General features: G+C 41.7%; 1 protein-coding gene across 1 annotated transcript in view; it reads right to left on the bottom strand.

Annotated features, from left to right (window-relative positions):
• The window catches only part of nos1 (nitric oxide synthase 1 (neuronal)), a 36,878-nt gene extending 26,063 nt beyond the window's left edge, over positions 1–10,815 (bottom strand). The window contains exons 1-3 of the mRNA XM_023417181.2: positions 10,663–10,815; positions 6,840–7,638; positions 4,025–4,127 (exon numbers count right to left, since the gene is read on the bottom strand). Coding sequence (XP_023272949.2) covers positions 4,025–4,127; positions 6,840–7,561 — 825 coding nt within the window. The 5' untranslated portion in view covers positions 7,562–7,638; positions 10,663–10,815. The remainder of the gene's footprint in view (positions 1–4,024; positions 4,128–6,839; positions 7,639–10,662) is intronic.
• Positions 10,816–14,536: the final 3,721 nt, after the last annotated feature.

Below are 14,536 nucleotides of genomic sequence, written 5' to 3'. Positions count from 1 at the left end.
GGATAAGTTGCTTATGACTGGGGAGTCATACTGAGGTAAGCTGAAAAGTGACGCAGCCCTCCTACTGCGGGGAAGTGGATTTGAGTGCAAAAATTGGACATCGACTTAAAATGGGACTAACATGAGTAATATCTGAAGGCATTTTTTGAACAGGACTCTTACAACCATTGTAAGGCAAAGAGCTTCCTCTGTGGACTGTATTCTCGATGGCAAATCAGTTTGCTATTATGCTTAAGTCTCTCACAAAGAGTTACGCAAAGAAAGCACTTACATTCTCTCCCTCTTCCATTTCTTTTATTTCCCACTCGACTATAAAGGCAATCAACATTTAGCAGCAAGTTGATGGCAAGCTAACTCTTGGCTCACTGGGTTTTCCAATAGTGTAGCTATTGACTGATGAATGCCTGCAATTTAACCCCAAAGCCAACTGTGTCTTTCCAGAGAAAGGCACGGGGTGATTGCCAAACATCAAGAGTAATCAATCCAACACCTTGGAAGGTCTTTCATCATCTCGCACTGCATTGTTAATCATACAGTGGAGCAGATTCTGAACAACGGTGAGACAATTATTATGCCTGCTGGGGGAGATGAATACCAACACTGTCACATCGGTTGAGTCTCATTGTCATTTCACGTCCTCTCGAACAGTGGAGAGGAATGAGGTGGTTTGAATCGAATTTGATTTTGCACACACTGAGAGTAAAGAGCTTAGTTCCTGTGTGTTTATGCTCCAACAGCAGTAACCCCCACCATGCGGTTCAGATATGACACATTGTTATCACTGAGGTTGTGGACAGCAAATGAAGATCACTGTACCGTAAAGTGACTCTCAGTCGAACAGGCAAAGAAAGTAAGACGCAGAGGATTAAGGCTTGTTGACGTAAACAAGCAGAGCATTTGTGCATCATTTGAATATTAGGCTTGTCGCTCACTGACCGGAAGCTATAGCTTTGGCATTTACATTTTAGAAAGCCATTTCTATTAATGCCACGTGCAGGTTTCAGAGACAGCCTGTTTATATATATATGAACAATCTGTAAATGTCAGTTTACTTCTTCTTTATTTAGACATGTGTAAATTTGAAATGTCACCATGGAAGAACATCATTTTTGCCCCTTAAAAATGTTTCTTGAGAGCAAGGTAAGCTAATGAATGACCGCTAAAATGAGCCAAATTACATTTTAAGTAAATGTATGGGCGACAGGCCCATAGAAAGATAAAGGGAGAGAATTATGTGTCCTATATGATTCTCCACAGATCCAATTAACCTTTTGCTAAACATAATGTCATGTAGTTTGGGGGCAGAGCGTCCCAGTACATCATAGATTTTTGACATAATTTTTGGGGTCAACTGGACAGAATTACTGGATGTAACTTTCAATTGTAATGAATACTACAAACTGGGACCAGGATTAATTAATAAATAGTTTAACAAAGAAGCTGTATGTTTGCTGTACTTAAGAGGATCCCCATTAGATTCAGCTGATGAAAAACATCCACATCCACAGTTAAGTATGTCCCCACTGTGTGGAAACCGGTCTAGCATTGCTGCCTCTGCCCTGCTCTTCTTCTCCCTCAGCTTATTTTACCTTAATTAGCTAGCTAGCTGATAAAACAGCTATCATTTCAATCTGCAAAAATCAAAAGGTTAGCCTGCTTTTTTCAACCTCATAGAATCTTGAATCTTACATTTGACCTAAATCGACATTCTTTCTACAATGGAGATGAAAAATTCTTCAGAAACTTCACCCCAACACTGTTGCAGAAGTTCCCATGAAAGTGTTGCACTTGCAGTTTGCTTTACTATCACTTTCAGTCCAGTTCATCCCAAACCAGCTCCATGAGGTTTAACTCTGGAGACTATGCTACTCTTCCAACATGTGCGGCCACCATCTAGTTTTTCTTCTTCTAGTGTTTTGGATCATTATCTTGCTGTAGCTGTGGCTCAGGAGGTAGAGCGAGTCATCCACTAATCGGACGTTAGGCAGTTTGATTCCCAGCTCTATCTGTCTGCATGTCGAAGTGTCCTTGGGCAAGATACTGGAATGATGTACTGGTGTGTGAATGTGTACGTGTGGTAGAAAAGTATATGTGTATGTGTAGAAAAAAGTGCTGTATGAATGTATGTGTGAATGGGTGAATGTGGCTTATAGTGTAAAGCGCTTTGAGTGGTCGATAACACTAGAAAAGCGCTATATAAGTGCAGTACATGGGTAGAATGAACCCCTGACCTACCAGTAGGTCTTCATTTGTTATCTGCCTTTTTTTCACTATTCTGATATCTATATACAGCGTCAATCACTAGGCTTCAATGTCAAGAACAAGGTGTGGATGTAACAGAAGGGAAGCTAGAAATGACGATAATTGAGGCTAATCTGATGAAGATAATTTCATAATGGGGCGTAATCACCAAAGTCTTTCTGGTAAATGCAGTTATGCAGTAAAAGTTCCTCATTCACCCATCAATTAAAACTTTTGATAGGAAATGGAGATGATGTGCGCAAGACGGGGGGTAGATGGGAAGAAAGAAAAAGAAGAAAATGAGACTGACAGTCTGAGAAATGGAAAGACATGTTGCCCATTGAATATTCATATCGTTTGGTCATGTTTTTTGAAGGCAACTAAATTCATTTATGGTTTGATAATTGGCACCTTATTCAGTGACGATTGAGCAATGGCGTGTTTTAAAAAAAAAGGAGGCACAGAGGCATATTCTCTGCTTTCAGTGCATCTTCAAAAGTGGTGTCTTCAGCTCAGTGGCTGCTGGAATCTGACAGAACATTCTGCCACCTATCCTTTTCAACAGGCTTATTAAACATTAAATTATGCAGGAGCAGAAGCTCAAGCTGGAGTCACACAGACAATCCTTCACCAAAGTGAGAACACTAATTTGCAGGCCATCGATGTGTCACTTTAAATCCTCATATTTAATGGTACAAAAATTTGACTTAATTTTCTGAAATCATTTCACTCCTTCTTTTTTTTTTCTTTTTTTTTCTTTTTTTAAATTAACTTAAAGTGTCTGACTGGAGTCTATTAAATTAAAAAAAACCTAGCAATGAGCCATCAATGTTAGCATCAATGTCTAGAAAAATGCCCGCGGGGGAACTTCCTGCTGGATGAGTCAGTACATATGTATATACTAGACACACATATACACACACATACTGATGCAGATTTCACTTCTCAAACACACCTTCTCTCCAGAACATAGGCAAACAAGCTTTTTCAGGCTGAGCACACACTACCGCTAAAGACATATGGTTTCTTACCACATAATATATGCATATCCTGTAACTGTACCTTCCCCCGCCTTTTCTCTATTCTCACAAGCATGTACATTAACACTCTCTTCTCTGCGGTCTGGGGGGCTGGATCATTTCAAGAGGGGCCACATTTGATGCCGAGAGATGGATCAGCAGCTGCATGCATTCATTAGGCCTCCTGGAATCATTTCCCCCCATCCGGTCCCATTGATGGGGGCTCGAGCGACGTCACAAGTGGGTGGCTAACACGGACCATGTGCAGATTACGACACGATCCCTGTCACAGACTCTCAGACCTGCGACCAGACCCTTCTGTGTAGGAGCCATAAGCTGGATTTAATGCTGCACCAGCTTGCAGCCGGAAGGATCTAATGCCTAGGTGATGGGATCTTAAGCAAGGGCTTTATTACTATGTGCAAAGAAGCAAGACAGATGTGCGTGCTCAGTTTCTGAAAGCATGGAATGGGCCAATAGTGTGGATTATTGTACAAGGCTAAAAGAGCCAGACAGGCAAAGGCAGTCATGGATGCACATGCATTATACAGCTACAGAGATTCACTTAGCAAGCCCGCTCAGAAACACTTACGCAAACATACACACACACACACACACACACACACACACACACACACACACAGAAAAGGGAAAAGGATCTTCAAGTTATTGATCTAGCAGAGTAGAGCTCCACAAACTTATTCTCAAACATAATCTTTCTCGCTTTAAGTTGTTTCAAGGGTTGAGCATTTGTTTCATTTTACCTTGTCAGTGTCACTTTTGTTGAGCACCACCGGCATGTTTTCCAGCATTCTGTCGTTATCTGACACCAGCTGGGGAGACGTGCCATTTCCCACGCCGAGGTCCCTGGAAGTCAGACACAATTTACTGTCAGGTGTGTGAGCTCACATCTGGCGCAAAACTAGTCTTTCATTTCACTGTAAAATCCCAGCCAATACCATGCACACACATACACACACATGCAAATGCACAGATATAGTAAACAAGGCTCATTTCTTCCTCCTTTTGCGAATAAATAAAACATAAGACTTGTACACCTTCCAAAATGCTGTTAAATCAGAAATCCCTGCATGATTTCTAAAGGCTCCGCATACCCACATGGGTGTTTTCTCTGTTGAGGACTTAGTGGGTGTGTAGACGGAGCTTGGCTGACGTCGATCAGGCTCTCCTGTGTTAAATTTTAGCACCTGTTACTGTGCTGCAGAAGGACAACTTGCTCCTACATGTGGGTCAGCTTCGGCTATTTGTCACCACAGCTTTGCTCTCCAACTTTTGAGAAGAAGTGGGAGCAAGAAATGCGGACATTGTATCTGTGATTTCAATCATTTTAGCCACGGTTGGATTGTTTAGGTTATCTGCAAATAAATGGAAAGAAAACATCACTTTCGCCTGCGTAAATGTTCCTATGTCATGCAGGGAATTAATTTATGAATTAGCTATGTTTAAGTTTCTCATTACAAGCTTACTTCTTTGCTTTTAATTCTGCATTTAGACTGGTAAGAACACTGATTTAGTTATAGCTTATTTAAACAGATATATGGCTGAAGAGACAAATTTGTGACTCAAGATGATGAACGGCAATATAAGAATTCACTTTACTATACAAACAGCTGCCATTCACCCCCCCCCCCCATCCAAAAGAAAAAAAATGAACAGGATATGAACCAGGAGAGATCTCACTACCATCCTGAGAGCCTAAAAGGGGGGAGGGGAGATCCCTGTGCTTCCACTGTGGCAAACCACACGAGACATGAATAAATAAGGCAAACTCATCTGCGTGTGATTTCAAGTTTGCATTCCTCCAATCGAAAACGCCCACACACATTTCACCCCCCTCCCATCTTCCTCATGAGCACGTGTCAATGCTAATTGTAAATTCTTACAGGCGTCCCTTCTCCCTTCTTTCACACTCCCTGTCACACTGAATCTCTTTATTGCCACAATTTGCAAAAGCATATTCATCCCCACAAATCAGAGGTGGAGTTCAAACACACAGAAACAACGTTAAATGTGTCATTTGTCATTAGACTCCACTCTGAAAACAAGCTATCAGTTATAATGTGCCGTGCCATCCCATCCCAGGGAAATTGAAGAAATCATTTCAGAGATGTTACTGAACAAATGTACCGAGACAAAAAAAAAACAGATAATGTTGGCTGTTCTCTTCACAATAACCTTCCTCAATAGCTTCTATTCAGAAGTCTTCGGAAAGCTAAAACAGAATCTAAAATTAAGTTAGCTGACTCCTTCCTGGTGCTGACCAAATGTCAACATGTTTTTAGGTTATCTATAGTCTTAAATCCCCATTTGTGGATGACCACATTAAAACAAAATAAAAAATATTTTAGCAAGACTTCACTGTCCCTGCTTTGAGTTTTTTTTGTCTCCCTAGAAAGCAATGAATCACTCACAGTGTATTTATGAAAGAGAGGAGGATGTGCTTGGATTGGTCAAGAATGAGATATTGATTCAAAGAGACTGTAGCCTCAATTTGATTTCAATTGGTCGTGGGAGGACAATAGCAGAAAACCGAGACGCCAATATCAACAGTACACTGTGCAGACCATTTACACAGAGTTGGAGATGGAGTATTGGCTCAGACTGAGAAGTCTGGTGAAAAACTGATGCAGAGTGAACACTTCGAACAAACTGAAAGCAAATCGAGTTCAACATCTGTGAGTTTTCTTCACTAAAAGTTAAAAGGAGACATGTCAAATATACAGAATAGTTACCAATTTCACATTTCTCAACTACCTGCTTGCTGAAACACTGCTGCACATAACCAACAAGGTCTGTTTGAAAGAGGTTTTGGATGGTCTAATGACAGGTTTGTGACAAGTTTTGCATTGCAGTATGCAAATTGGAGTATACTACAGTATGTCACATTGATTTAGGAACTGACAACAATGCTAATGAAGCAGATGCATCTGTCTGTACTAAAATATTTGAACTGTAAAAAGTCCTCAAATTAATGCAAATTATAATGGCATTGTCAAATATTCAAATATGAAAATGTTGAAATTTTCTGTTGCCAAAACTAAGCAAAATAAAATGAAACAATACAGGAAGTTTCTTTTAAAGTTTGGGAAACTGTCGAAAGGCAAGAGAAAATTTACATGAACTTACAAAAAGCAGTTTTTCCAGGAATTTGAGAACAGCAACTGAAATGGTCATGACGAGTGTTGTGAGCAATGTCATTTGAGCTGAGGTTGGCTAGAGACTAGCATGCAGACAGTAATTACTCTGCACTGTACACTGAGTCCTATTAGGTGATTGAGACTCTGAATGATAGAGTCTGTAACAGCTAGTGCAGCACAGCTGGGTCAGGGAGTTTAGGGACTGCAGCGGGGCAAAGTCAGTGGGTAGACTTTTCCTTCAATCGGACAACCCTGTGCAAGCTCATGTATCAGCCATTCACCACCTTGTTGAAGAGTCCTTGACCTAAGTCCTAACTCTAATTCTACCTGGGCGCTAACGCCAACCTGCACTGTGGAAGGGAACAAGCACAAAGACACTTTAGCTAGGGGATCAATAAGGCAGTATCACATCAGAAATTACCAGGCCACTTGAATCTCAGCGTCCCTCCTCCCGGCATACTGCTGGCCTTCTCCATTGATCTCCTTTTTGCTGTTTTTGATGAGGCGCAGCACTGGTTCGATCTCCTTCAGCAGCTCGTTGTTCTCCTCCAGCCCGTTGCACAAGAGAGCTCCACGGCCCCCGTCCCTCATCAGCAGGGGGTCCTGGGCCTGTACGCCTCCCCTCTGCAGGAGGGACTGGGTGATGGACGGAGAGGACAGGTTCTCTATTGCCCTAAGCTGGGGCTCTTTGTTGACCTGCTGCTGCTGCCCTGGGCTGAATGGACTGAGAGGGGAGCAGTGCTCATAGGACTTTGAAGGTGGGAAGGCGGGGCGTGTAACCCTCACTGTGCGCTGGCGGCCATCTCCAGACAGGGTGGTCTCCAGGTGGGTGGTGAAGCCCTCAGGCCCACGGAGGATGAGCACGGCGTGGCTCTCGGGCGACACATTCTTCAGCGTCTCCAGGGCACGTTCATAGGACAGGTCCACCAGGGGCTTGTTGTTGACAGCCAGGACGATATCGCCCACCTGCACCAGACCACACTCCTCAGCTGCCCCCCCACGAATGAGGTCTGACACGATGACAGGTGGCTTGGACACCCTCTGCTTCACCAGGAAACCCAGACCGCCAACCTTCCTCTTGAAAAGACGCACTGAGATGATGTTGGGCTGCAGCTGGCACACTGTAGGCTCTGACTCCTGCATGTTGCCTGTGTGTTATCGTGTGTGTGTGTGTGTGTGTGCGCTTACGTATGAGTGTATGCGTGTTCCCAGGGATTTTCCTGAAAAGCAACAGAGGGAGAAGGAGGAGGAAACAGAAGTTCTTTTAGTTGGAGATTACCTTGACTTGACTGCATGATTTGTTTACAGTGTAACATCAGTCAAAGAGGATATGAATCATTAAAGTAGGAGGTAATATTATCCAACAGATCAGACACGCCTGCACCTCTGCAGACTATTAATGTGTAATGTTTCAAAGGCAAATATTGGCTTAGCTTCCGTGCATGAAACAAAAAGACTAACAATATTTGGAAAAGTTTTCTTTGCTCAGCAACTGCTGTTTGTTTTCTCCAAGGTTGAAATGTAACTATTTAATTAAGTACAGAGTATAATTTTGTGGTACTTCTTGTGGTATTCTACTCCACTACATTTCATAGGGAAATATTGAACGTTTAACTCTGCTACATATATTTAACAGCTATAATTACACAAGATTAAAATATGTGATCACTTTATACAGTATGATGCATTTTTAGAGATTAAAGTATCCAACAGTAGATGAAGCAGTTTACACACCTCAATAATAACATTCCAATAATATAGCCCAAATCTTTGAATTTACGTGTATTTTACTTGTTTTATTGCAGAACTGTTGGCATAATAGAGTATATTTACATGGTTGGAATGTAGCTACTTTTACTTAAGTTAAGGATTTTTCCATCACTGGTATTCTCCATCCCCAATAGAAGGGCACGTGAAACATAAAGTTGTGTGTTTTCCACTATTTTCAGCCACTTCGAGTGGAACTTAAATCTGGTCGAGACACAGCTTTTTAAAGTTTTGAAATCAAAAACTTTGTATTGCAGAAAGACCGATGTGCCTGTGATGGAGCAGCGGCTGTGATTATCGCCAGGAACGTTTCCTTTGAACACAATACTTAGGAAATGCCAACACTCCAGTGTCTCAAACCCTTCTCTCCTCTTTATTAATGCAACCACATACAGATTATGTTTGCGCGTGTCTTTGTATTATCACAACAGAACTTTTGAGCGAAAAAAACTAAACAAAACGGAGCGAGGCACACGATTAAAGTCGTTTACCTTGCTCCTCCAGTCCTATTTTTTTTAGCCTGTGCTCGTCTTTACACTGGAAATGAGCCTTACACGAGTAAAAAAAAAAAAGACAAACTCAGGCCACATTTCCCGTTTGCTGCTCTTTGAAATCGTTGCATCCGGCTGCGTGGGTGGCGTTGACCAGAATGTACAGTACGTCAAAAGAAACGCACGTGAAGCAGCTCAGCGCGCGTGCCATATAGGCTACGCAGTCTGTAAAGCGAGTTCAGGCACGCGCCCCGTACAACGGCAAGAATTCAGCACCAAGGTCAGCGCTCCACCTTTCCAACATCAGCCTGTGGTTGGTTCCCGCTGTCTCACACTCCACTTCTCGTTATTTCTGCCGCTCTTACAGTTCAGCGAGCCTTTGTGAACTCTCTCCTACAGTCGGGAATCACAGGGAATGCCCTTGAACTTACCAACTTCTGCAGAGTCCCATTATGTGAGACTGTCACGCGGAGATGTTCGTATATTCTTGTATGGGCCACAAGTATAAAAGTCGCACACATCCACTGACACTTTACACTTTTGTATTTTCATACTTGTGAGTCCAAAAAAATTTGGCGCCCGTTCATAAATATTGACTGAAGTGTCCTGGGGCGCAGGAATAACTTTAATGGGCGGCCCTTTAATCCTCACTCTTTGTAGCTGCGCCCCACGAAGATAAGAAAGGATCAATACCGGATGTGAATATTGATGCCAATGTGCTTTGAATATGAAGATTCAAATCTTTTTTGCTGCAGTGTCTGCAGATTTGGGTACAAAATGAGTCTCCATTATATTGTTATGGATATTAACTACAACGCTATTAGCCAAAGCAAGCAAAGATTAACCATTGTTTATGCACCATTTAGCACCTGAACAATTAGCAGACATAAAATAATCATTATACATTTCTACATTAGCAAATGATCATGTCATTCTTTTCAAGTGACCCTTTCGAGGTAAAACACTGTCACATGTTGCTATTATTAGGTACAAGAGGTATTTTTGTGGCCACGTCAAAATATAGTTTTAACAGCTTTATTATTGTGGTTTATGTTATGCTCACATGGTAAATGACGTTAACTAGGTGCCTGATATTATTCCAACTCATACCTCAAGTATGTGCCCTGCAGTTAATGGGTACTTAGAGGCTACAGGTACATACAGTGTACATTATACTGTAGATGACTGCAGGACATATCTTTTTTTTTTACCAGATTAATGAGATTAGCAAACAGGAAGGTTTAGTTATGCTTGTTATGTCCTCACTCAGCATGCAAAAGCAACAAAACAAATAGCCTACGTTTGGAATCACCACCACCACCACCAAGAAATTGTACAGATCATCCAAATGGTGACAGATTTCCTTAGTAACTTCTGATTGTAAGAACGAAACTGATGTCGACAACAGTCGACAAGTCCAAACATAACAAATAAGCAGCTGCATAACTGCGTGTTGCTACTTAGAGAAAAGCAATTGCCAAGCTTCACAAAACAGGACAAACTAACACCAAAATGCAAAGAAAAAAGAATCTGATTATTTCAGTGGCATTTAGAGAAAAAATGTGTAACACTGTCTACTATAAACAGAGAACCTTTAGGACTTAACAGAAAACGAAGGGACAAGTAATTAAAATGTCTAGTTTGGTTTTATTTTGCACTGCTCTCCTCATAGGCATCAGTGCAATCGGCAGAAATGCACAAGATGTTCCCACCGAACCTGAAAACGAATGGCTATTTCCCAGAGCAACAAGTTATGGCGACACTTTTTTTTTTTTTGGTCAAAAAATAATAACAATGACCATAAAAAATAACAACATCAACAAGGCCACAGGTTCGCACATTAGTTCAGAAACGCTCCATCCAGTCTCAATCATATCTGCTCTACATCCTCATCCACCAGCGGAATGCGCAGCCTTAATTTTCCACAGAAACAAAAGGGAGAAAAAAATAAAAAGAGCACGGGGAATTATAAAAGCAACAACTCACCCCTGAGAACAAGGTCGCTGTCACAACGACCTGCTGCAGCGAACTTGGGATAAAACTCCTGCGCTCCCGCGTCTCCTCCTCAGCAGCGGCTCCTGAGCAGCGGCTCTTTCATCCAAAAAAACGTCTCCAAGTTGCAGCGACGCGCTCTGCCCCTCTAGAGACGAGGCATGCTTGTGCCTTTCCGCGCACCGGGGCGCCTTATAAATACAGAGCAACGGGAGACACTGTGACGAGCTGGAGGGGAGAGCCGTGCGCGGGCATTTAAATGAACTGTAGGTGGGTTTAGTTATGTCGGCTATCGTCATCACTCAGCATGCAACAGCCGATTCTTCCTCACATCTACACTCCTCCTTAGAGCCTACAGCGGGCCCTCAGATGGAGGGAGCAGGAGAGGCAAGGTGTGTCATTGCTACAACACGCAGGCTTTTGATTGTGATCTTCTTGAACTTGCGGCAAAGTCGGATTAATCAGGGGATAAAGATCTGAGCACTGATCTGTAATTGAAAACTGAAAAGGAAAAAGCTGAAGAGCAGAACTTTTGACTGGCACTTCACCAAAAAAACAATCTTCATTTCTTTTACACCTCTTTTCCAGCCCTTCTTACATCATAATCACACACCGATGAGTTTAAAAAGCACCAACTTTGGCTTTTATTTAATCAGAAAAATCCATTACTTGTGCAAAATTCCAGTTGCTCAGCATGCAGATAAATGAGCATCACAAGACCTTGAACCAACAATGCAGAGAGGCTCAACACAAACTGGCAGCCTTTTTAGAAATTTAATTAAAATCTTTATTTCAAAAGACCAAGCACAGACATAAGTCAGTTTATAAATGAAACCAATCACCTGTGGGTCTTTGCAAGGTTTTTGAATTGTGACCTTAGAAGATCCCTTTTAAATAATTATCCAGGGAACTTCAAATAGCCAAGAAGTAGCTAAATAGCTCTTCAGCTCACCTCAGGTGTACTGCACATAATAGGAACAAGTCATGGTAGTTCCCCCAGACCTGCGAGAAATGCAGAGGCACTGACTAGGAGGAAGAACAGATGACAAATGGCTAAGAAATTATAAAGGAAACTGAACAGTTACAGAAGGTGAGAGAGAGACGTGGTGGGGTCCAGGGGTGGTGCAGTTGGTGGAGGGGGGGACTAGAACCAGCCAGAGACACTGTAATGAGTTCAAGTTCATGTCCATATGGCTCCAGTTTACTAAAAGCAGTGACTGTAAGCCTCTGACGTTAAATCTTTAAATCAAATTGATACAAACTAATCTTTTCCTCATCTTTCAAATGTGACTTCTTTTTCAAATAAAACCATGGACTGACAAAGTCGTCTTTAGGTTTGGTAGAGAGGTATAATGGAGCCTCATCAAGAGGCAGTAATAACATGAGAGTCACTATCTTTCCTCACCTGTTTTCCAAGAACCATACAGGATTACTTAATACCTGCGGGGTTTTAAGAACTGAAGCATTTCTGTAAACGTTCAAAACAAGAATTCTTTCCTTTTATGTTTCAAGTGTCCCAGCATTGGTCCCACAGGTATCACTATATCAGACAGGAGCTACAAGCTATTTTGTTCGAATTATTTTACAGCTCAGCGCAACATTTAAAAACACCTGATCAGCCTGTTCGGGTGTGTTTTTTTATGATTTCTCAGGGAAACTCAGGCCTTGTCTCTGTGCCAGAAAAAACATGTGTTCACACATTTTTCATGTAGTTCACACCTTCTTTCCTCAGACTGTATGACATTTTGATTTCCTTAAAGGCGGTGAGCTTCTTTGCAAGTTAAATAAACTGGTCTAACAGGTAACCTTCAAAGGAAAAGTAAGTAAAAGAAAGTCGCTTCAGTATTGCTTCATAATTTGGTCATACCACACTGATGGCATGTAATGAAATAAGTTTATCCTTGTGATGGAAAGTACCTACCTCAGTTTGATCAGTAATGATAGACAATATAGTATATTTAACAGATGATCAATATTATCTCACTCTGCAAAGTGCAAAGCAAGTATCGCCCCCTCAATCTTTATTCCAGGCATCAAACTAATGTTCCTTTACTTACTGTTATTCAAATATTAGGAGTTGAACATATTGAGATAAACAGCTGGTGGTGCTAAGTCTCCAGTCGGATGACATTTAATTGTTGCAGAAAAAGAGGATGCGTTGAGATGATCGCAGCAGGAAAACTCAAAATGATGGAAAGCTGTGGAAAACATGAAGGAAACATGAAATTTATGCTTTTTCATGTGTTAATTTGTGTAAAACATAATAGCCTCCTAGTCAGTCCACGCAGATCTGATGTTTTCGTTTCTTCAGTGGAAACTTGAGTAACATTTAAAGGAATGTGTTCTGTTGCATTTGGTTTTTTTATTACTACACAAACTTTCTCAACTTAAAAAGTGCAAAGGGGATTGAGCGTCATGATCGAGGGCACTTAGACTGGACACACGTAGCTGGTGACGGATGTGCATATTGTCCGTTTCAGGGAATCAAACACATGACCTTATGGTTGCAGAACACCTTGTGTAACCCCTGTACACTCAGAATCCCTCTTGACGTAATCACAGTGAAAATTGCCTCAACTCTCACCTCACTTTGGTACCCAAGTAATAACAAATGATGTCACTCCAGACATTACAGCCCAGTTTCTCTGCATGTGACCGCTAAGCAAGCTTTTTTTTTTTTTTTTTTAAAGTTCTCCCGAGAATAGAAGAAAATAATTACCTCCATTTATCATAACAGGCTGAAAGAGACGCTAGTGGAGTCTTCCTCCATGTGTTTTCTCTGTTATCTTTCAGACGATGCACATACACACAGGTAGTTAAATACGGAGCCCGCTACTGCAACTACATTGACATGTTCAAATTATTTTTGCTGCACAGTTTAAACTATATGTGGTTAATCATACATGATCGGTGTGATGATGCTGGCCTTTGCTGTGCATCAGCCATCATCACTGTGTCGACATGCGGACATTACAGAGCGCAGTTTCTGGATATCGCACACATGCACACACACGCGCGCACAGTCACACACACACACGCGCACAGTCACACACACACACACACACACACACACACACACAGTAGAGTAACATGGTTTAGTGAAAAAAAGAGATTTCTCTGAATCCACTTCAAGGATGTGTCTTTGGACACACACACAGACACTCATTCAGCACACACATACACCCACATTCCATGGTCGGCCATGTCATTATGTCAATCACTTCCTGCTTGAGTGGTACCATCTGCCCTCTCATAAAGCCACACACCATGTGGATCACTGTGCAAAGCCCCTGCTTAGCCGCGTTACATCGCACATTGCTCAGAGTTAAGACTCCCTGGTTAAAATTACATTGGTTTCCTTTTATACATATTCCCCTCTTATTTGTGCTTAGACTCTTAGCCTTTTTTTCACAGTAGAGGAAAGAAAGAGAGTTTGTATTGCATGTGTGTGTGTGTGTGTGTGTGTGTGTGTGTGTGTGTAGCTACAGGAGATGTTTTGTTTGCATGACTGTATTTTTATGCCTACATGAATACGTGTGCCAGTGATTTCCTCATCACACGTTATCCAGAACAACCATAATTCACATCTCTTGCAAATCTTCAGTTTAATCATCTTCAATTCAATCTTTTCCATGTGATGTTCTCTGTTCTATCAGCCTGTTGAACCAACAAGTCCTTTCCCAGACTGTGTCAGCATACATTTAGAGGAAGTACCGGTATTATCACAGCAGGAGTGCAGAATGTACATTGAATATAGGGTATGATGAATCATTTGACAGATGCGTGCACATCAGTCACGTCTTGTCTTGCCACTACAGTGCTTTCCTATCTTACCTGTTTCCAAGACTTTCTAATTAATCATGTTTAG

This window comes from Seriola lalandi, unplaced genomic scaffold (genome assembly GCF_002814215.2).
Source record: "Seriola lalandi dorsalis isolate HSWRI2012SDOR001 ecotype SW California unplaced genomic scaffold, Sedor1 jcf7180002054572, whole genome shotgun sequence".
Taxonomy (NCBI): domain Eukaryota; kingdom Metazoa; phylum Chordata; class Actinopteri; order Carangiformes; family Carangidae; genus Seriola; species Seriola lalandi.
Note: the sequence above shows the minus strand (reverse complement) of the source record. Positions and strands in the feature narration are given on the sequence as shown.